Below are 23,887 nucleotides of genomic sequence, written 5' to 3' on the forward strand. Positions count from 1 at the left end.
GTGGCTCTTGACCCTGCTCAGCCCTGGTGGTTTTCTGTATTGTTTGGGCACAAATTCTTTTTCTATAAATTAAAAGTAATTCTTTTCAAAAATGTCTTCTTGTAGCTAGTCGGTCGGGTCTGCACGGTCGGGTCTGGACTGTTGGGTTTGCATGGTCGGGTCTGCATGGTCAGGTCTGCACGGTCGGGTCTGGACTGTTGGGTTTGCATGGACGGGTCTGCACGCTCAGCCCCTGCCACGTGACTCGGGCTTCCTTCTCCTTGAGGCGGACATCCCTTCCGCTGCTTCGCCGGTGCTCGCCTCACCTGCCTGGCTCCACCTCTGCAGGCGTGGCTCTCCCGGAGCCTCTGGTTATTTTTGGCCCGGGATCCGGCTCTGCTAACAGGCTGCTGTGTTTTTCCAGTTGGGAGGAGAGCTTCCAGGGGAGTTCTTCAGATAATCATCTTGATCTTAAATGTAAATATTGTCACCGTGGTTTAAAGAGAGATTAATGGTTTGCTGACAGCTCCATACATCCTTAGGAAGTAAGGCACCAAGAGAACAGCCAACTGCCTATCTTACTGCCAACGACACCAGCAGAAAGTCCACACCCACGGTGGCCAGATGTGTCCCTGGAGCTCGGGGCAAGTGCTGCCTGGCTCTGGGGCGTGGATATCTTTTTTGAGCAACTTACAACCCAGCAGGAAGTCTTGCATTTATTCTTTAAAGAGGAAAACAGTATGATTTGCTGTGTGCTGGGTCTGTGCGACACGTCTCCCGGTTCTGTCTCCACCCTCTGGAGAAACTGCAAGGCAACACGCTACTCCATGCCAGAGAAGAGAAAGCTCAGGTTCAAACAGATTTGCGGCTGCCTAGCCAGTCACGGCCAGTCCCAGAGGCCATGTCAGGGCCGGCCACACCTGGGCCCCAGCCACGACCAGCTTGTGGGTGCTTCACGACCTGGAGCCCCAGCCCTCAGGCCATCTTGGCCCATTCCCAGGGCTTCCTGGTTCCCCGAGGTCCTGGGGTAGCGAGGCAGGGGGCCCCAGCCAGTTCACTCATCCTTGTCCCCACGCCGCCTCACCCGGTAAAGCAGTGTGGGAGGTGCTGCCGGCCAGCCTGGGGCTCAGGACAGCCTGTCTACTGACGGCCGTGTCTCCTTGATGAAGCCAGGCCCGCGGCCCTATGAGGGATACGGCGGAAGCGTCAAATACCGGGAGGACCGGCCAATTATACTCCACTGCTGAATTCCTTATATTTTCAAAGTGTTTTACACTAATTAGTTAGTCCTGTTAGCTCCAAGGATTAGTAGCTTCTCTAACAAGACACAGTGACATTAAGTGACTTACCTAATTATGTAAAACACAGGGATGCTGAGATGAGGAGGCAGGCTTCTCTGTGCCAGCCTCGGGCCTGCTCTGCCGGGCTGAGGTGCCCACCTGCCCTCTGTCCTCACGGTCCCCGAGGAACAGGGACAGACGACGGAGGTCCCACCTCGAGAACAGAAGGCATCCGCTGTCTACGCAGCTGGAGCCCTGGGGGAGGTCCTGTCCCCTCCTCGCGGCCTGCCCTCTACACGGTCTACCTCCTCTGACAGGAAACCTGTGCTGTGACAGCTCCCTGCATGGGGGGGGGGTGGGGCGGGGCGGGGAGGAAGCACAACATTCAGGGGACAAAGGAGCGATTCAGGACAGCGCACTGTCCCCGGGCAGCAAGGCGGAGGAGGAGCCCCCGAGGCACAGGGCTGCCTGCCGTGCACTGCTCTCCTGCTGGTCACCATCTGAAACCTCACCAAGACTTGACCCCACACGTGTCCCGCACGATGTATGGCAAGGGTGTCTGCCCTCCCCCTGGCCTGACATTGCCACTTCCCTCAAGGCCCCTGGGTTTCTTTTCCAGAGGCCAAGGCCACTTGTGCCCTCCTCTGCTCTTTCTAAGATGTCTGGCTGCTCCTTCTAGTTGACATGCCCGCCATGCCCTGTCCAGCTTGTGTTCCACCTCTTCTAGGAAGCCCCTCTTGATTTCTAGTTCACCCCCACCTCCGTCCATGACCGTCCCTCTCTGAGACACCACACTCCGAGCTGACCTTCTCATATTGGTGTCACACAGCCTGACTAGTGAGAGACCGCCCGCTGCTGCCCCATGTCTCACCTGGGGTATTCTCACTCAGCTGCCCTGCAAGTGGACGGCAGGAGTCTGGCCAGCAGCCGGTCAGGGGAGAGACGCCAACTGTGAGATGAGATTGCCATCGCCAGTGCTGTCCCCTTCCTGCACCAGTCAGGGCCTCTTCATCCGGGAGATACACTGGGTTTTTATCATTACAAACATGATGCGTTTCCATTGCACAAATTTAGAACATACAGGTCAGCACAGAGAAGGAAATGCAGTTATTCACGATTCCTCATGTTGAGACGCTCGCTGGAGCACCTTGCTCCACAGACGCTCTTTTTTTTTTAAAAAATAGACATAATATACACATATATGTGTAAATACATATACATCTTTAAGATGGAATCATGGATTTTTTCCCCAGTTATATAACAAATGCATATGATTTACAGAAGTTGAACACTGGAAAGCAATACAATGCACACACCCCAAAGCAATTCTCTCCAGCTCTTTCCAGCGAGCTATCGCCATGCAAATATGATGGCAGATTTTCTTCCACAATTGTACACTTGATTAAAAAATTTGTTTTATAAAACAGTATTGACCATTCCTGATGTTTTATCACACACCTTTATCACTCAGCCATGAGTCATGACCCTCCCTCCACAACCAGAAACAGAGAGTCGCATTTGCCCTTGTACACGTTGCATGACTGACTCAGTCGCCCCACGTTGATAGGACATTCATGTCGTTCCCCATTTGTTGCTGTTATAAGCAATGGCGCAATGAACATGCCTGTAAGTACAGCCTTGCACATGCACAAATGTTTCTCTCTTGAGTAGGTTCCTAAAAGGGGAATTGTTTGGTCAAATACAGAATTTTACATTTTAATATTACCTAATTGCCTTCCAACAATATGTCGGCATTCCTACCAACAGAGTATGTGTGCCCTTTCCACTACACTGTAGGCAAAGAACTATAAATTTTTTATGTTTTTAACCTAGATTACAGTAAGATGCTATCTCATATTTTAATTTGCAATTTTATGATCACTAGCGAGGTGCTAATGGGGTATCTCTCCACTGATTACTTTAGATAATCATTGTGGCCAATGTCACTTGTACCCTCCTCTACTCTTTCTAGAGGCTTCTAGCTGCTCCTTTACATTTTTTCCTTCTTGTATGGCTTGTCTATATTCTTTGCTCATCTGTCTTTTGGGTAGTTTGTCTTTTTCTTATTGATTTGCAGAAGTTTTTTTATATATTACGGCTATGATCTTGGTGTTCCGTATGTTGTTGGTTCTCTCTCCTGGTGAACCATGTGTCTTTTGTGTCTGACACTGTCACGTAGTCCAGGGAGTCAATCTTTTTCTTTATGGCTCCTGAGCTCCTGCCATGTTCTGAGCACCTCCTCTACCTGTGGAGTGGAGATGATGTAGTTTTCCCGTATTTTCATCTGATACAATAACAATTAAAAATAATTTCAAACAATGCTTAGATCTCTAATGTTTCTGGAATTAGGCTATTTCTTCAAACAGCTCAGCTAGCTGTCCTAATACCATTTATTAGATAATCTGTTGTCCTCACTTCTACTAAAATGCTTTGTTTATAACATTCTAAAATTCCACAGACTCATGGCTGTTTCTGGACTTGCCATTTGGGTCCATCGATCTACTTATGTCTGCCTTCGCATCAGCCCAAACTGCTTTATTTATGGTAGCTTTAAGATCCATATTGATATCACTGGTATTAAAAACATACCTGGCTGCTCCTGAGCAAAGATGTGCCCCCAGAGGCCGAGCTGAGCTCTGGAAGTTGTCATCGTCGCAGATCTGCAGAGCCTGGCCGGGCCAGTGGGGAGTGTGTGTTCTGGGAGTCCGTTTTTGTGCTGTTTTAAAGATGTGGTTCATAAACGCCTCTATGGCCCACCATCAGAGTCTTGCCAGAACATTCTGAGTGTCACGGGCATAGGGTAGTCTCTCAAGGGTGACTACTTTGAGTGGCAACACCCAGTTGCAGGTTTGTCAAAGACTCTGTTGTGATTCTGCACGCCTGTCCTGGTGTTCACAACAATCCCACCACCTCCAGCATCATCAACCGTCAAGCCAGGAAAGAGGAGACACGATTCCTCCCCTTCTCGAATGGCCTTGCCTGCCGACATCAGCGGCCAACGAGTTACTCCTGGGTTTCACTCTAACAACAGTCAAGGCATGAGGGAAGGCGAAAGGAAGGAGCTTTCTTTTATTAAACGGTCACTAACACCATGCAAGGCGGACAGTAGTCTCTCCTTTTCGCCGGCGAGGCAATGAGGCTTGGAGAGACTAAATACATTACTAGGGGTCCCACAGCCAGCATGTGGGGATGCCAACCAGGTTTGTCTGACTCCAAAGTCTGACTTTAAACGACCACCACACTTTGAGTGCTCAGCATGTGCCAGGCAGCGGGCTAAGGGCTCCCCAGGACTGACTCATTACAACCTCACAACGGCCTTGGATGAACGTGCCACTGACACCTGCTACGCAGATAAGGAAGCTATGCTAGCATCCTGGGGCCACTGCAACAAAGCACCATAAACTGGGGGCTTAAAACAACACACATTTATCCTCTCATGGTTCTGGAGGCCAGAAGTCTGAAATCAAGGCACTGGCAGGGCCGTGCTCCCTCCAGAGGCTCTGGGGCAGGGAATCTTTGCTTGACTTTTCCAGCTTCTGGTGGCTCCAGGCTTCCTTGGCTTGTGGCCTCAGCACCCCAATCTCCATCTCCATCTTCACATGGGCTCTCCTCCTCAGTGTCTGTGTCTTCTCCTCTTCTGTCTCCTAGAAACACATCTGTCTGTCATTGCGTTTAGGGCCCACACAGGTGATCCAGGATGCTCTCATCTTGAGATTCTTTGCTCAGCCACTTCTGCAAAGACCCCCTTTCCAAACCAGGTCACATGCACATGTCCCAGGCATTCGGATGTGGACACAGCTCTTTGGGGCCCCCATTCACTCCACCACAGAAATCCAGCTGTGGAGAGGTCCTGCAGCGCACACAAGACGACACTGCCCCTCAAGGGGACAAGCCTCACCCCTGAGCATTACTGCCGCCCTTCTGCCCCACAACAGGACAACGGTTTTAGGCTCAAGGGGCTTCTGAAGAGAGAGAGCTCAAACCTGGTAGTGTCCGCCCAGCATGGGGACCAGAGGCCACAGCAGCCTGGGAGTTCAGAACCAGCATGACAGACAGTGGTGGAGAGTCAAGTCAGGAGGCCCTGGGTTGGGAGGAGGGGAGGCTCCCAAAAACCTTCCCGGAGGGGGATGGAGGGGGCAGGGAATGCAGCTGGTGGGAATAGAGGTGGGGAGGAAGGGAGAGGGGGAGGAAGGAGGAGGATGGAGGGGGATGGTGAAGGAGCAGGAAGAGGAGGCCACTTCAGCAGTAAACGGTCCTGCAGCACCCTAGCACCTGGTAGGCTCAGGCCCAGCATACAACAAGCTTCCATCCTTTCCTTGTGAAAATCTGCTCATCTACATCTGAGACCAATTTGCTCGAAACTACAGAATGCCTGTCACATTGCTTCCTGGCATAGAAGTCAGATGTTTGCATGGAAAAGTACCGACAGCTACATACCTCTTGGTGTTGTAATATTTAGACGTGTCATTCTGCATCTCGGAGAAAAGGCAGCTTTAAACACACGCGTGTTCTCAGCTCGGCCCCAGGCAGCCTGGCCCGGAGACAGCAGGGGTGGGGTGGGGAGCTGCCTCCTCAGCAGTGAGCAGAGCTGCGGCCCATGGCTCTCAACAGTGTGCTCGCACCGTGACACCTTTGGCTGACGCCATGTGGAGGCCCTGATGTGCGTGTATGGGAACCGGGCTGCTCTGTTTCTACGGTTGTAGGACAAAGACGGCCCTGGAGATGAATGATGGCGCGTGTGCTCTCACGTCCACCCTGGTCGGGGGCTCGTGGCTTTGCTTCTCTCCAGGTTACAGCAGCAAGAACTGAACTTCCCACCCATGTGGTCAGGGGACCCCATGGCGTGTGTAGGAGGTCAAGTGTCAGCATCCTGAAGCCACAGGGGTAAGTCCCTGCTTGGGGAGAGATTTAGCAACTCTCAGGCGTACAACAGTGACTTCCCTCAGCGCTCCGACAGACCTACAATCACTTTGTATTATGTATAACTTGACTTTGTCATAAAATTTCGTATAGTTTATTCCAAGAGAATTATAAATTTTGGAACTGCGTATTTCTTTCAGTTTAAGCAGTCACCCCCTCCCCAGCCGCCCGCCAGGCGCTGGGCTGACTACCTCACAGGTGCTTAGTCCTGGCATCACCGAGATGGGGCGTGGTCCCTCCCCGGCCGCAGACAGGGGGCCAGGCCCGGAGCACAGTGAGGACAGGCCGGGCGGCGCGGTGGGTGACGCTGGGTGTCCGCGAGGAAAGCGGCAGAATGGAAACCTCCCTCACGGGAAGCAGACGAGGCTGACGGGTCTCTGCCTTGAGCGCTGTCCACAGCTGAAGCCTTCATCTTTACAAAAAGCAGTGAGCAAGAATAGGAGAAAATGCCTCCTAACCCCATCAAACACAGCCTTAACAAGTGGAATTCTGGCCGCTCTGCCCCAGCGCCTGGACTTGCACCAGTTCTGCTGCTGCTTCATTGCCCCCAGGGCCTTCAGAGACCCACCTCGCCGGCCCCTTCACCGGTCGGATGGTGTCTCCACGCTCGCACATTTCCCTTCTGCCTGGCCTTGAGGACTCTGTGCCCAGAGCCCCGTGACGAGGCCCTGAACGGGGACAGGCTCCATGGAGGCCTGTGGGATCGTCATGATCCCGCGTGGTTGGCCGGAACCTGCCAGCGCCCTGCAGAGGTTGTGGGAGACGCTGCGGGAATGCTTCTTGCCAGCAACCCAGTGTCGATCAGCCCTGCACAGTGCTGGGCCCGGCTCTCGACAGCAGAGTTTTACATTAACATTCACCCACAGCCACTTTCAGAAACAAGTTGGGACAGTAAGTGAAGCTGGGTGGTGATGTCTGAATTCCCTGCCAAACATATTCTCCAGCATTCTCGAATTCAGAAGCCGAACTCTTAACCAAACAACGGGAACAGCAGCAGCCCGAGTGAGGCAGAATCTGTAAGGATGGTGCCTAAGGAAGCACCTTCTCTCCTTCCTCCACTTCCTGAGGCTTCTCTCCAGGCACAGCACATCTCCACGTTTCCTCCTGGTCTCACAGCAGCCATTCAGCACTGAGGTGCTGCCGTCCAGCTGCACAGGTTGTCGGGCAGGAGGGCACTGGTGCCGGTGAGAGTGTCCCACATCACGGATGGTTTCCTGCATGGTCCCTGAGCTAGGCTGCTTGGAGGAGTCAGCACAGCCACGAGGACGGACAGGACAGAAGGGTAGGTAAAGAAACCATAACACACACGAATCAAGTGCACCCAGGCCAAGGCCACCTCCTGATCCCCCAGTGCACCCACAGCCTCCTCCTCCGGGGTTTGGGAACCAGTGCCGTGTGTCCTGTGAAAGGTGGGGAGACGATGTAAATCTCTTCTCAAGGAATCGGCAGCCCCATAATTTGCCATTGCGAGTGCACATTACAGGTAACTGAAATCATTAAAACCATCAGAAAGAGGGGCCTTTGTGTCACCTGGAGGGAGACACCACCAGTTCTAAGTTATTCTCACTCTTTTGGGCTGTGGACAGATGCTTCTTTCTGCCCACATCCTGGACACTGGCTTCACAGCACCCTTTTAGGACATCTCATCAGAATCATAACCCTCCCCGGAGCGCAGGCCCCGGGGTGCTGGCGAGGCACAGATGCGGCCCCCCTCCACCCTCAGGTCAACGGCCGCGAACCACCCACTTCAAATGTCCCTTCTCCTCGGAGCCTGCAATTTTCCTAAGAAAACAAATGAAAATTAACGGATATTTGCCCTCTCAACCTCCTTGGGAACCACCCTCTTCAAATGGAGAACTCATTTTTTGAGGAACACAGGATCCTCTGTCAGCCTTTCTCCACCAAGTTGGTGGGCCAGAGCCAGTCAGCCGCCTAAAGCCAAATCCCGCAAGTGGGGGTCGCTGTGTGGGTCTGGACGTCCTGGGAGAGACCAGCGGGTCGTGGAGACGGTGCCCGCAGCCCTGCAGGGGGATCACGTGGATACCACCCCTTCCTCTCATCTGAGTTTTCTGTTTGAAAAACTGAGAATAGTTCCTCTCTCCCTCCTTCCGACCAGAAGTAACACACGCTCACACTCAGAAGCAGCAGCGGTAGGACGGCTGGGTATAAAGGGACGTGATCCCTCACCCAGAGATGATCGACAGTCACACGCGTGCAGTCTAACCTTGCCGCCTCTTCCTGTTGGGGGCAGGCACACATACCCAAGCCGAGGTTTCGCACCAACTCTCCTCCCTCACCACCACCCAGGGACAGGCCTCTCTCCAGGAGATAAATGTAGGCTGATATTATGCACACTATTCCACCGAATCAATGCTTTAAATTGGTTTAACCTGTCCTTATTGATAGGTAATTGGGTTGATTCCATTTTTTTAATATAATAAACACAACTTGAAGGAATAACCTTGGTCAGTTGTGTTTCTTTGCACACGTGCCTCGGAGAGATATTTTTGTTACTACTATCTTTACTCTGTGTGTATCTCAGAGTTTCCAGAGACCTCTGCGTGCATGGGAAAATCTCTCGAAAATTCTAGTACTCTCTGAAGCAAGTCCCATCCTTGCTGTTCTACAAACACCACCACCAAGGACCGGCCAGCCCCACGATGGCTGTGGCTCTTCCTCCTCTGGCCTTGTCCTTACTCAGCAGCAGGATGCCCACCAAGTCCTCATTCTGGCTCCACCACACACTTGTATGTGGCCTTAGACAAGCCCCTGAAGCCTTCGGGCCTCAGTTTCCCCATCTGTAGGGCTGAGGGACCAGCGGCATCCATGGCACAGTTGCCTCTGCCCCACACAGAATGTGGACCGCAGGGTCTGCTGGGCTCAGGGAAGGTAGGGGAGGAGGGGGGGAGCTGGGGTCTGCACTGGGAAGGGCCGGAGGGAACTCGGGGGAGCTAGCCCAGGGGTGGAGGGACTATTATGCCAAAGACTGAGGTGTGGGTGGCTTTCGGCGAATGGCAGGTTCCAGGGCCCCATGGGAACTGTGGGCCTGAGGGCAGGTGGGAGGTGGGGGGCCCGTCTCACCCACCCGCCAGCACCCGTTCAGCACCCGCCGTGCGCCGCCAGCATCCAGGCCTGGCGGGCTCCACGCAGCTCCATCTTAGCTGACGAGCAACCAGACAAGCAAAGGTCAACAGAATGATGATGACCTGCTGCGAGCACTGTGACAGGAACAGGACAGAGATGTGAGACTGGCGATCTTGGAGGGTGGCCCAGGGGCGCTCTGAGGAGGGAGGGCAGAGAGGGGGCTCCAGGCTCCATGGGGAGGGCTCCAGGGCCAAAGTGTAGGGAGCTGGGGGCTCTGGAGGGACGGGAGCCTGGGCGGATGCCCCAATTTAGGTGAATGGGCTAGAGCATGGGGTGGGGGCAGGAGACGAGCCTCGGGGTCTGAGGTATAATAGGATGACGATGGGGATGGTGGCTTGCCTTGAGAGTGTGAGGAGGGCAGAGCAGCTACAGGGGCTGTGAGAGGACAGGAGACTCAGGAGCTTGCCTTGAGGTGACCAAGGATGAGAGAACAGAGAGGATGGTGGGAGCCGAGTGGCCTCAAGTGTTTGAGCTCTGGTGGCAGAGAGGACACCCCAGGGGCCTAGTGATGTGGGAGCAGCATGTGGCACAGAGAGCCAGGGGACCAGCTGGTCCTGTTAGTTTTCCGTGTTACATCTCCAGATCTGCCATAGTTCTGGTGACCCCGGTGGCAGCATGGATATCTGCCAACACCAAGCACCACCCACCACAGGGCAGAGACTTTGGAAGCCAGGGCCCTTGTGCCCTGAAGGGGGAGGCGTCTGTGCACTGGTGTGCAGAGGCCTATGTGGCCTCTCTGTTCCAGGACAAGGTCAACTCCTAGACAGTCGGTGGGGCTGTCTCCCAGCCCAGGTCTCTTTTACTCTGAGAGCTGCTCCAGAATGTTCCACTGGCCTCATAAGAGCTAGCTCCAGAATGTTCTAGAATGCTCCACGTCTGGCTTAGGGCTTCTCTTCCATCCACCTCACCCCTGACCTGAGACTCTGAAGGGGCTGGTGGGACAGTAGCTAAGCCTGCTGCTCTGCCACCTCCTGCAAGGGGCTTGGGTGAGGTGAGTGACCTGTGAGCCCAGACCTGAGCTGTCCTGAAGATCTGATGGGGTGAGCAGGGCAGGCCCACTTGGGAAGGCTGCAAAGGGCAGGAGCATCATAACCAAAACTGCTACTTTGCCACTAAAGCCTTTTTCTCAAGAAAAGTGGTGCAAGTTGTGGTGTAGAGAAGGCTAATTGAGCGAGAATGCTTAGGTTCTGGAAATAGCAAGACTCCCGGGAAAAGAGGAATTTTTTTAGGAATACCTGCCCAAACTAGACTTGAATTTGAGTAAAGCAAAGGGGTGGGCTCCCCAATCTGGTGTATCCAAATGGCAGATACAGATGTCCCTCAGCATCCATGGGAGATTGCTTCCAGGACCCCTCGGAGACCAGAATCGACGGATGCTCAAGTCCCTTGTATAAAATGGGGTAATATTTGCATATAACCTGTGCACATCCTCTGGTACACTTTAAATCATCTCTAGATTACTTATAATACCCAATACAATGTAAATGCTATATAAATTGTTATACTGTATTGTTTAGGGAATGATGACAAGAAAAAAAGTCTGTACATGTTCAGTACAGGTATAAACACCATAGACCTTTCCATCCACAGTTGTTTGAACTCGTGGATGTGGAACCTGTGGATATGGAGGGCCGACTGCATTGGGTTTGAGCACCTGCAAAACCCGGCCCTCTTCCTGGCTCACAGTCGTCCCTTGGCCGATGTCCCTTGCCCCCTCCTTAAATGTGCCTGGAACCCTGCTGCTGACCCTGGAACATCATCTCCCATGACAGAGATGACACGGCAGGGTGGAGGCAGCCCCATCCACCAACCACATCTTGGGTCGGTGTTGGTGAGGTCCCCCAGGAGGGGCTGGGAGCTGTGGGCGCTGGGCTGTGTCCGGGTGCACACAGCGAGGACACACATGCGTTCCCCTCCCGGGCGCCTCCCATGACATGCAAACACCCTGCTGAGCACAGCGGTGGGCGCAATGGGGACTTGGCTTTTTCCTAAGGGAGAAAAGGAGAAAGGAAGGATCCTGAAGGGCCCACCAGGTGCAGTGATAACAGAGGGGGAAGGGCCAGGCTTCTCTCCTCCCTGGGCAGCATGTGCAGGTCTGCACAAAGCCACGGCGTGCTCAGTGAGCACATGGCCCTGCACCTTCCTGAAAACCACAGCGTGGCACTCAGGCAGGCCTAAGCAAGGGAGACAGACCCCTGGCCCATTACAGAGGAAACGGCCCGGGAGAGGGCAGCTGCAGGAGGCCTACGAGACGCCCAGAAAGGACCTCTGTAGCAGGGTCCCTGGGCCCCGGCAAGGCCGTGACGGCGAAGCTGAGCTCTGCCCGTTCACACAGAGGTTGCTGCTCATTCTTTCCAGGACGAATGCAGGTATTTTTCATCTCCCTTCTTGGGAATCAAAAAAATGAGCACAACAGCTGCAGGAAGACCCTGCGAACGCGCCAGTCCCAGGTCGAGCTTGTTCTAGCTGGACCGGCACCAAGTGAGCTCCTAGGTCCTTGTCCCCATTGGCATTAAGGGGAGTTGTGTTCAGGTATAGGATCATACACTAAGGTAATGTCTTTCACCTGGAAGGATCTCCAGCTTTCACAAAGCTGAACTCTACGAAGGGGCTGTTTTCCTCCCCAGAGGCACATCCACATGGACTGAATGAAGACACGTGACACGCTCTGCTCAGGAATGCACTTTCCTTCTGTTCTGTGGACCCCGAGGCAGCCTGGACCTGGTGGACAGTGCCAGGCACAGCACACACCTGGCTTGGTTACGGTGTGAGCAGTGAGAGGTAGTCACTGCTCCCTACCTTGCCGGCAGGTTTTGCCATCCCTATTGGCCCTGGACTAAGTCCCCAAGGACGGCCAGGGTTGGCCTTTCTTTCCTTCTCAGGAGGGTGCTCTGGGCCATCAGGGATTCAGTGTGATGCGACACTGGAGTGTCTGTGGTGCTGGCAGCCTGGTGCTGGAGGCAGGCACCGCCAGCCCCTCATGGATTTGGGGTATCTGAACTGCAGGAAGGAGGGGTCGCATGTTTGAGCTCACTCTGCCACAGGGGTTGGGAGAATTTGAACCCAAGTTCGGCTGCATCTGAGGTTCGTTTCTTTCCTCCTCCATCCTGGGGCAAGATCCCTCCCTTCTGAAGGCCCCCCAGAGGCATGGGGGTGGCTGGGGAATGCCCCTGAGCTGCAGAGCTTTCCTGCAGGGCCCAGGGGGCCGGGGCCCAAGGCTGCCTGCTCCAGGACACAGCTCCATGCCGCATACCTGCTCCCACATTGCCTGCCAAGTCTCCCACGTGCAGCCACTTCCTGTAGCTATGGCAATCAAAACACTTGAAAGCAATACTTTTTGCACAATATCACATGTTGCTTAATGTTTGGATACTGATATTTTCTCCAGCTGGGTTTTTCTTAATTTAAGTCAACAAACCAATCTGGAAGCAAACATGTTGCTTGTGTTTGGGAACCAAACAAAAGTGATGTCTAACAGGAAGACAAGGAAAATCTCGGGTGTGTATGTGAGCGGTGGTGTGTGCGCCAGGGGGACGACTCAACCGCTGAGAACAAGGGAAGAAGGTCACCGAGAACCATGGACAATGGAGCAGCTCCACGGGGTGCCCTGGGAGCCGGTGGAATAACTTCAGCCTCCCTGGAGCAGCAGATTCTCCCCACCGCATTACAGTTCATGACAATGACCACCTGGAAACTCTGTTCTGCATCCTCAGATCACAGTGACACCTGAGAGTCAAGCACAGCGAGCGCCATTCACTGTGACCCACCAGTAACCTAGGACGGCAGCTCCAAAACAAGGTGTTCGGTAGGAGGGTCTTTGAAGGCAGCCAACACCAATGCCACATTTTTCAGGATCAATCTTAACTACTGTCTATGTGGAATTTTTTCTTGCAGCTTTTTCAATGAAAAAAAAAAAGACATTAATGAGAAACTTTAAAGGCTTGCTAACAACATCTTTCCATCAATCAGGGCGCCGGCAGGCCAGGCTCCACCTCAATTTGCACCTTGCTGCCCAGTGTCTCCGTCCTACGTTGTCATCCCCCACCCCCAGTACAGATCCTATTGGAGTGGACCTGGGTGATGGAGGCCAGACCCTCTCCGTCTGTCGGCAGCTGGAGCCACGGGGTCCGAGGACTCTGGACAGCTGCCCTCAGCCACTTAGAGACGCGAAGGTACCTGCAGTTTCTCTAGCTCCGGGCCTGGCTTTCAACTGCCACCCATTCCTTCAGACAGACACACACACAGAGGGGGCTGCTTGGCAGAGCTCTCTTTAAATCTCAACTCTTTCAAACTGATAACAGGTAAAACTGATGTGAACTTCAGCTTCCTGAACACAAACTTTCAATCAAATGCCCATGAACAAGAAAGAAAAAACCTCGTATGTGCTGAGGAAGGCCAAACGCAGTTACATCCCCACCGAGGGCCCACTTGCCCCCTCCATCACCCCACTGCCAGGACAGCAGCAAGACCACGTGTGCAGAAGAGGCCCACGCAGGCCCACATACATCACAGTGCTCAGAGACCGTGGGAAGGTTCAGCTTCCTGATTGGTCTTCTGGGAAAACCTTTAGAGCAAAATAAAACAAACGCTTTTTTTTCGTGTATCCCACATTTAAGCCAATTTATCTATCACTTCAGAGAGCTCCTCCTCTATGTATCTTGAAACCGAAACAGCACTAAGATCTCTGGCCAGCTCTGAAGTGAAATGAACAACTTCCACATTGATTCAGCTGTGACATCCAGCTTGTTCCAACGGCAGCGGAGGTCTGAGCTGGCACTGCTGTGGTCATAGACGTGAGCATGCCAACAGCCGGGTTGGGTGCGCGGGTGCCGAGGTGGCAGGAGGAGACATGGCCCACAGAGCCACATGCCCTGCCCTGGGAGGGCCATGGCAGGGACGACAATGACGGCTGTGGATGCGTTTCTGCAAGGAGTCCCACATTTCTGCAGGAACTGTACTGTGTGGTTCCTCTGGAGACAGGACAGAAACCCCACAGGAATCCTGCTGGATTGCGCCCCACTTACGTTTTTAAGCAACCTCCTTGTACACTTTTTATTCTTATATTGCAGTTTTAAAGGAAATAAGTTCTGGGATAACACTGTTGTTCACAAAAGTGTTCAGAAACGAAAAACCATGGTTTCAACACTAACATACCTACACTGGCCAGGCTTGGCCGCTCAGAGAGAGCGGATTCTGGAACCAAACAGTATGTAGGGAGTGCAAACCATGCAAGAGAGGCAGGTGAACCTAAAGAGACTCGAGTTAGAAATGATGATTTCAAGCTCTAGCTGATGACTGAGCCACACGAGGGATGTTAGTAACTATTTCTGCTGGGTAAGAAGCGGACACGAATTAAAAATCCCAATTAAGTTAACTACAAGGGGAGCCCACTCACTTGCTCAGACGTAGCCCTGCTTGCACCCTCTGGGTGTAGAACTGCACAGTAACGGCCCGTCTGAGCTCCACAACTCCTCATGCAAGACTTGCTTCAGAAGCCCGTTCATCCCTGGCCGACGGCAGGACATTTCGCCTTGGTACAATTCCAGCCAGCTTCTTTGGGCGTAAACAAGCCAGACACTTGCTGTCCTTCAACCACTCAATACAGCCACAGGACACGGCGAAGGAGGTGGGTTTGACACTTGCTTCTGATGGGGAAGGGGCTGGGAGAAGAACACAACGACCCTTAGCAAACTCAGCCTCCTGAGCAGCCAAGGGCATCTATTTTGTCACGAACGTGGTTCTGCAAAAACAAATATTATTTCTCAATCTTTATCTCAGTCTCTGGAAACGGGCGAGAACAGTGGGGCTGGCCCGAGGGGCTCCATGTCAGCATCCACAGCATCGCACGCAGCCTGGATGGGGAAACCCACCCGGCGAGGTCAAAGAACACAGCTTTCTGGTTTTGACATTTCTCTTTATTTGGAAAATATTTCTGTATTTCTTTTCGCCTTTCCTTTTCCTCTTTATTTTCATCAATCGCGCTGCGATGTCGCACCACAGCGACTCCAGATGGCTGGTGCTGTCTTTTCCTGTGGGCCTCCGTGAGCTCAGCCTCGGAGCAGGACACGGCCACACCGGTTGGAGGGGCAGCTGCCTCGGTCAGCGGGACCTCAGGGCGTATATCAGGCCTGTTCTGACAGGGCCAAGGGGGCCCTGGGAGACAGGAAACACAGCGCAGCTTGTCCTCACCCAGGGCCCAGCTTTCCACTGGCGGTCCAGGCCATGGGGAGCCGCAGGGCTACCTCCAACGGCTTTGATGGGCAGGTCCCTGGCTGCACGTGGCTCAGCCCACCAGGACTTAGCCCTTACTGGCTGCTCAGCCCTGGGACTCTCCCTCAAGTCCACCTGGGGATCTGGAGACCACAGTGGGACACTGGTGAGTAAGGGACCCGCACTCTCCTGGCCCAGGAATCGGCCCCTTTGCAGAGCACGGGGGCAGCGTGGGACATGGGGAGCATTGTCAGGGTCCGACAGCATCGCAGAGAGGCCTGCTGATCTGCCAGCAGCCCCGATGGCACCATGTGCTACGTGGGTCTGTCACAAGCCGATGGGAGAGTTCCACCCTGTCGCCTGTTTTCACATCCATCCTTAAGCAGCAGTGGTGACTGGGGGCCTCCCACCCACAGCCTAGCGCACTGCTATGGCGCCCTCTATTGGAAAGCACTCAGACAAATCCACATCCAGGCCACAAGGCTGGAGCTGCTGCCTTTGAGAACCACAATTTTCTGCTCTGTTCAGGGCAGAGGAGAAAGGCAGTGTGATAAATCCTGGTGACCATCAATTCACGTGAGCATTTTCCTTGGAGAACTTAGAACACAGCCCCAAATGCAAAGTGCACCCAGGACCACCCCATTCATCTTCCCAACATGTCAGAATCTGAGACAGGCCCTTCTACTCTCACCTGAGACGCCAGAGGAGAGCACGCTACACTTCTTGAAGCCCGCTGTGGGCATGCAACATTCATGGCACTTGAAAACCTGGATGGAGCGAGGCAGCTCAGGGCTCTGCCCCCAAACCAGCCGTCTACGCAGCCCATGGTGGAGGCATGACTTAGCTTGCTTCAAAACCGAAGGACTTGAGAACAACTGAAAGCAGAAGATAATGGGGTAATGGTCATCTCTTTTATTTCGAGAGGAAAAAAATTCAGAATTTGGCTGATATAAAAAAAAGGATATAATAAGTCACAAACTGGTGAGAAAAACCTAAAGTTTGTTTACATCAGGTACCTACGCCTTTGTCGGTGTTAAGGTAACATGAAATATAAAATATACCCACAGTGTATGCATTATAAGGCTGTATTTTTATCCAGGTTTCTGGTGACACATACAAACCACTTGAGCTTGCTGGCTATGGTTTACACTGTCACAGGAACCCCTGACAAAAATACAGCTTTCTACTGCACAGTTGGGTATAGTTTATTTTCTCCATACATCATATGCTCGGTTTTATTTATCCACTCGCACAGCTACAAGTTTCCCTTCTGCTTTTTGGATATACTTAATTATAAGGCTACAATGACAACGTGATAATGAAGGATCAGACCGTGGTACATGGCAGATGTTGGAAATCCTCCCCACTGCCATTGGCGACATGAGCTGACCACCTCGGGGTGTGACCTTGGACTTCTAGGCTCGACCTTGGGGTGCTGGGCAGGAGGCTGGCATCCCTCGTCATGGTCTGTCTAGAGCGTGCTAAGGAGCGACGAGAGAGGCCAGGGCCTGGGGAGAGACTCCCTCCCTCAGGAAGGTGCTGTTTCCACCAAGTCCAGGCCTAGAGAGCAGTTATTTTCCCAAATCATTTTGGCAAGTGGGTGTGTTTTATTCAATCGCCATAGATAAAAAACGGGTGCATCTTGCACTAGCTTTTCTGGCAGCTGGAAAAACAAAGCTAGAGAAGCTCAAAAAGCTTCCATTTGCATGGCCCATTCCTTCCTTCAGCAGAGCCTTGTACAAAACGCTGTCCTGACACTGCACCAGCCGAGAAGGGAGTGTGGGGAGCATGCGGCTCAGGGCAGCTTCTCGGGGGACACACAGGACTGCAGTCTGGATGGGCCCACACGGGGTCCGGGGCCCTGCTGGGCTGTGTAGCTGGCTCTGGGCGTAGCCACAGCGTTCAAGGCAGTCAGTTGTCCCCTGTGGGCACCAGATGCCTTCTGCTTCCAGGGCAGTCACCCTCACATTTTGAGGCTCCCCCTGCCTCAAGCTGTGTTTTAATAGACATTAGAAATGGAACAATAACAGCGCGAGAGAAGGGAACAAACCACACACACCACAGCCAGTCTTCTGAACTCACTCTGCTGTAAAATGTAAAAACAAGAAAGGGCAGACACACCACGTCCCCCAGGACATGTCCAGCTCTTTTAATATAGCCGTGCCACCACGTATCCCACTTCCAATGCTCTATTACATTTGTATGTCACTCAAATATTTACTCCTGCTACAAATACTCAATTTCTGCCGGCAGGCTGGGAGCTGGTGGTGCCACCCAGTGCCCCGCGCCAGGATCTGGCCAGACGGGAGCCCCCTCCGCGGCTAGGCCCCTCCACCAGGCTGCCTTCGTGGGCCAGAAGCCATTCCTTCACGCCCAGTCCTCCGGAGTAGTTTCCCACGGCCCCACTGCTGCAGATCACTCTGTGGCACGGGATGAGGATGGGGACCTGGAAAACAGGGAGGCAGCCACTGTCAGTCTGAGCTCCAGGCCAGTGAGGACTTGGGGGTCAAGAACTAGGCCCCTGACCACAACTGATCCAGGCCCACCACACAGGGGCCAGGGGCAGGCTGTGGGCAAGGGGTGGGCTGGGTGCAGGCCCCGAATCAGCTTTGTCTCAGCACTACTCACCCCTGGGTCTGTGAGGGTCTCGGCATGGCTGGGCGGAGGACACACAATGTCCTGAGGCGAATATGGGGCATCTTCCATCGAACCCGTTTATGCCAAGAGGTGGGAGGAAAATACTTAATTTGTTTGGCAAGTAATTTATAATGTACATTTACAGAATTTAAAATGACATTGCCAAGTTATGGGGTGGTATGTCGAATTCTCAAGCATCTCCGAGAAGTAGCAGGAACTTTAGGGAAGACGGCACTCGCGCAGGCCACCCTAACCCAGGGCTGGCAGATGGTGGCTGTGGGCTGACGAGGTCCACACCAGTGTTTATCTGTCAATAAAGTTTCACTGGAACAGCCACACCCATTTGGTACATGCGGTCTGTGCTGCTTTTGCAAAGCCTAAGACCTTGACTACCGGGCCCTGTCCAGGAGAGCCTGCCGGCCGCTTTACTCTGCGACCGCACTGGGGATGCCTGTTCCCCTCCTTAGTCTCTGGACACTCAGAAGGTCAGAGAAGCTCCAGCTCCCAGCTGTTCCCATCCCCCAGATGGCTGGGCTCGCCGACCAGCTCTTCCACTGACCCCAGCCAAGACGCCCGAGCCCAGGGCCAGGCCCCCTCACTCCTCCCACAGGGCAGCAGGGGCCGCCCCCAGACAGTCTGTTGCATCCCCCTCTTTCCCCAAATAGCCTTTCAGCTCTGGCAACAAACCGAGCCGTTAGGTGCTCGCCTTGATCGACACAGCAACTTTGCTATGAGTGAGGCCACTTTATAATGAAAACAAACCCAAACAATCCTACAAAGAGAACGACTGGCAAAAGGGCTCCACTGTGGGACCTGGGGCAGTGGTGGCTGTCTGGGTGCCCCTGAGAAGCCCCAGGAAACACAGGCACCGCTGGGCTCTGCGCACCCAGGGCCATCACCAAACCCTCCCATCGAACTCACCTGCAGCTCAAAATGCTGCTGTCCTAGTCCCGGAGGAGGGGCGGGGTCACCCGCAGCCTCGGAGAAGGAGGGCACAGGTGCAGGGAGGCAGGGCGTCCTCCTGACACTACCAACCCGAGGACAGGGCCTGCCCCCAGCATGTTGTCCCCATGCCTGGAGCCAGTACAATGCAGACCTGTGCACGTCTGACAGTCTGCATCTCAGACGGGCTGCTCACAGGTGATGGACTCAAGGGAGAGCCACTAGCATGTGGGCTATTCGTCACTCCTGCAGCCACACAAAGCCGGAGATCTCACCTAACTACTCGCTCTTCTTTGTAGCCAATCCCACAGGGGAGGGAACTCCTGCTCTCTTCAGAGGTGTGGCGGGCTCCTCCTCAACACAGTCCCTAGGCGAATGCCTCGGTCTCCTGCCGCTGGCCTGGCTGTGTGGACAGGAGCTCCAACGATGCCTATTGGCAGACCTGCTCAGTGTCTGTTCCTAGAACAGGAAGTCCACTGTCCCATTGGGCCCTGAGAGCCACGTGCAGAGGTGGGCTTAGTGGCCCTTGCCTCTGGTTTCCATGTTGAGGAACGTGCACTGGAAGGAGGGACACTCTTGGCCTTGTCCACCCCACCCTTCACCTCCGGTCCTGAGAGGAGGATGACTCACTGACCACCATCCAGGAGGAAGGGACAAGAATGCCCAGCTTGGCATATTGCAGGGTCCTGCAGGGGGACATGCCTGTCCCACGGCAGAGGGCAGCCTGATGGCTTCTGGGACACAGCACCTGCCCTGCAGGGAGGGTGACAGGACAGGGGCTCTAATTCCAGCGGGAATTCCTGGCAAGCCCGCCATGGCCATGTCATCTCTCAAGTCCGGCTCTTATCCTAAAAAACTAATATTTTGATGTCCTTTATCCATTTCTCAGGTCGCTCAGAACATGAGAGGAAAAGAAAGAGATGTAATTTATGGCCCCTTAAAACCACAGTGGACAAGAGTGTCTCAGGTTGTTGACCTCTCTCCCTGGCAGCCAAGGGACACAACTCAGAGCACACTCAGTGTGCCAGGGAAGGCCACACGCCTGGGTGCCACCAAGCACAAGCCATGTCTCTTATGTTTCTACTGCATAGGGCTTGGGGGCGGGGGTCAATGGTCATTTTGCTTAAAGATCCCAACAGGCAGCTTCTCAGAACCTGAGGAGAGCTGCTCTCTGGACGGCCTTCCCAGGAGGGAACGTGTGGTGGGGTGTCAGCAGAGTTCAAGCTTCTCCCAAGGAAGGCTTGGCCTGCGAGTCCCAGGGAAAACAGCCTTCATCGCTAAGTCACTCTATCTTGACTGGGGGCAAGAGGCAGGGGTGGTCAGTCACTGAAGGCCCAGGACATGCCGGGGTGACAGGTCTCATTACTGTGCAAAACATCCCAGCAACAGGTTCCACAAAGAACGTAACTGCCAGTGACCACAACTCCAGAAACCAGGGCCTGTTCTGGAAAAGGCGGCTGGGAGGAAGCACAGATCCCCTTCAGATCCCACACATGGAAGCTGCACAGGAGCATCAGGACTCTCTGGGCTGGCCCCCACCTGGCCCTGCATCCTGCAGCTCCGCACCTGCCCTCTCCACTCCCCTGTGCCCCTTTCGGAGCACTCACACATGGCTGCCCAGCTCCACTGTCCCACAGTGAGAACCCACAGCCGTTCCCACCAGGCCCCGAAAGGTGAGGACTTCTCAGACTACATGGTGTATTGCTCCAAGTCCCATCCACCTCCACTCAGCCTGCAGCCCAACAGACAGAAGACCAGCACCCCCTGCCCCACGCGCCACCTCCAAAGAGAGTGCACTGGACAAAATGACCAGTCACTGGTCCAGGGAGTTTCTAGAAGAAGCGGCTGTGCACGTGTGCCCGGGATCTCCTCTCACGGTATCCGGGCACCCTCTGGGCACTCATCCGTCTTGGCTCGCAGCACAAACCCACCTGCCTGGAGTGCTCCCTCTGTGGACCCTGAGCTGCGCCTGACCCTGGGCGGATGGGCACCATCCCCAGAGAGAGCGTGCTCTGTGCCTGACACAGCACATCATGACATCACATCCTCCAACAAGCCAAGCCCTTGGTCATATTAAGTCTCTTGCTCAAGTTCACATAGCTGTTTAGAGGAAAAGAAGGGACTCCAGCCCAGTGGAGGCAGAATCCGCCCCCTACACTCCTGGCGGCTCCTTGACCTGCCCTGGCGGGGGACTGCTGGGCGGGCCTGCAGGCACTGGCCGGCCCTGGCAGACAGCTTGGCTTGGGAGGAGGAACCTGACCTCCCCCGTGACAAACTAGTCCGATTTTGACTAGAAGTTTGGGTTGCCGTGGTAACTTGCGTAGTCTCAGGGCGTTCCTTCCAACAATGACCAGCACGGTGAGGTGAGAAAGAGCTGGCTTCCTTTTCCGTGTAGTTTAACAGAGTGAAAAGCAATAAACTGCCAAGTCCTGCAAACAGCATGTAATTCCCATCTTCTTGAAAGGAGCAACAGAAAATTTTAAGAATGGGACATTTACTCCGATGGAGGGTTTTTATCAAATGCAGTAGTCTCGTTAACAATTGCTGTGAGGACATGATTAGATAATATACAATTCAAGTTTTTGACTGATAAAGAGGGAAACATTTAATTCAATTCAGTTTGACAAACATTCAGGCCCCAGTTCAATCCTCCTTCCTAACAGCAGATTTCACAAGCAAGCTTGGATTCTGTCCCCACCCCCAACAAGCTGTGAAATTATAAAAGTGTGTAACATGAACCCTCCCTCTCTCTATGTATGATGCAGATAACAGACATGCAGGCACGAAAACGCAGTTCCAGTGTAGCCATGACCAGTCTTGACCTTGCCTAGGCAGGGAGGAGGACAGGTGCCGGACCCAATATGCGCTATTTCCACCCTACAAATGGAAAACACTGCTTCTGTTTGTGCTAATTTTGGTGGCAGGTTTCAGACTATTAAAATAATGAAACCTGCTAAAATTTACTGGGGCCCTAAGGACATTTCAAAGGATCCGTACCCTCTATGCTCTCTCCTTTAAAGCCTGTGCTGCATAAAATGTAATTTTTATCAATAACCAAGCAGCTCATAATATCACAGCTGCATTGAAATCTTCATGCTGTGAAATCTAATTCATCCAATACACGAATCCATCACTTACACAGACCCTTTCTCAAATGCTATAAAACTTCCAAACCCATAGATTTGTCTCCAACAAAAATAACATGAAGGGACCCTTCAATCAATAACGGAATCCCTCTGATTCTGGCGCTGGCTGCATATTTTCTCCCCCTCGCCTTTGTTCTTGGGGGTAGCAGCCCACAAGGGAAGGCGCTTGTTTTCACTCGCGGCCTCATCAATACCGAAATCCTGGTGAACAAGTGACACCGAGAAGCTGTAATCAATAGCTCCCTGTGCGTTTTCTTCTTCTGGTCAAATGGTTCAGCCCCACTGACAGCCCTGACACTTAGAACATGATGCTAAATCTTTATCAACAGCCATCTGGGTGACTGGCAGAACAAGACTCGGGGGGTCATTAACGCTCATGGCAATCTGTGAATAAACTAACTCCTCAGGAATGCGTTTGTTTAGAAAAAGGTGGGGAAGCGCTCTGTGCAGTATTGACTGCCTTTGAACTGCATTTAGCAAATTTTGTCTGAGGATGAAGAGGAAGGTGCTTTGCGAGGAGGGCCGTGAGGTGTCTTCAATCTCATGTACTGGAAAACTGACCGTCCCCCATGCTGACCATCCTCCATGCTGGGTGGGGGAGAGAGCCTTCCAGAAGGCTGCCAAACCATCTTACCCGGGCTAGTGAGTCTTTTGCGAAAAACTTTGGAAAAACCAACCACCGAGGATGGGATGAAACTCCCATACCGTGAAAACTGTCCCTTACTGTGGCGGGGAGGGAAACCCACGCCAAAAGCAAATGCTGTAATATGAACCAGCATGTGTTCTTGTTTATTGCAAGCCACCTAAGGAATTAATGCACAATGAGCTTTATGATGTTTTGCAACATTCCAAATCCATTTTTCACTCTCTTCCTTGAAATGTACAATTGCTCTATTCAGCCTGAACATAGAGATATTTTCAGTGAGTCAGTCTCCACGATGCGCTGTGGGTGCTGGAGCTGACGTGTGTGGTTCTGCGGCTGGGTGCCCTGCTGTCAGCACCAAGGAAGGGGGCACCCACGGTGGACATGGATGTCAGTCGTGTCCAGCACCTGACCAGGGCTCCTTTCTCCCTCAGGTTCCCAGATCACTGTTTAGATTCCCCCAATCCATCTAGGGAGGTTTGATCAACTCTCTGGGACCCCTCTGAGGACTGCAGAGCTCCCCGTCAGCTGAACTGCAGTCACCTACACATCCGAGGTTTTTCTGACAAGGGCCTCTCTGGAGTGTCTGCACCGTAACTGGAGGCACCTCTCAGTTGCAGCACCTTTGTGACCTCCTCAAGTTGAGGGTCCCTGCATGAGATACGTGCAGCGCCCGACCACAGAAGGACACCCGCAGAAAGCCCGTGGAGGGCTCACCGTCACCCCGACTACCCTTGGCGCAGGAAGGCACCACGAAGAGGGGCACAGCGCCTGCATAATCCTCCTGCTCCAGTGTGTTGTTGCTGCCGCTCTCAGCTTTGGCTCACGACGGGGAAGTCAACACGTGGACTTTATGGACATCAGAGATTTTTAAGCCCTGAAAGATCCTATTTTACAAGTTTCAGTGGCTGAGGCCACATCTTAACAGAGACCTTTGCACAAATGAAGAGGAGAAAAGAGCCGTGCTGGTCAGAGAACAACGTTTC

At 53.3% G+C, this 23,887-nt stretch overlaps 1 protein-coding gene across 8 annotated transcripts in view; it reads right to left on the reverse strand.

Annotated features, from left to right (window-relative positions):
• Window positions 1-17,661: 17,661 nt before the first annotated feature.
• Window positions 17,662-23,887, reverse strand: part of MGMT (O-6-methylguanine-DNA methyltransferase) — a 300,883-nt gene continuing 294,657 nt past the window's right edge. For all 8 annotated transcript variants that reach the window (XM_014733367.3, XM_023637016.2, XM_070250877.1 and 5 more), the window contains one exon: window positions 17,662-17,979. In XM_014733367.3, the coding sequence (XP_014588853.2) occupies window positions 17,770-17,979 (210 nt within the window). In that variant the 3' untranslated portion in view covers window positions 17,662-17,769. The remainder of the gene's footprint in view (window positions 17,980-23,887) is intronic.

This window comes from Equus caballus, chromosome 1, assembly GCF_041296265.1.
Source record: "Equus caballus isolate H_3958 breed thoroughbred chromosome 1, TB-T2T, whole genome shotgun sequence".
NCBI lineage: Eukaryota > Metazoa > Chordata > Mammalia > Perissodactyla > Equidae > Equus > Equus caballus.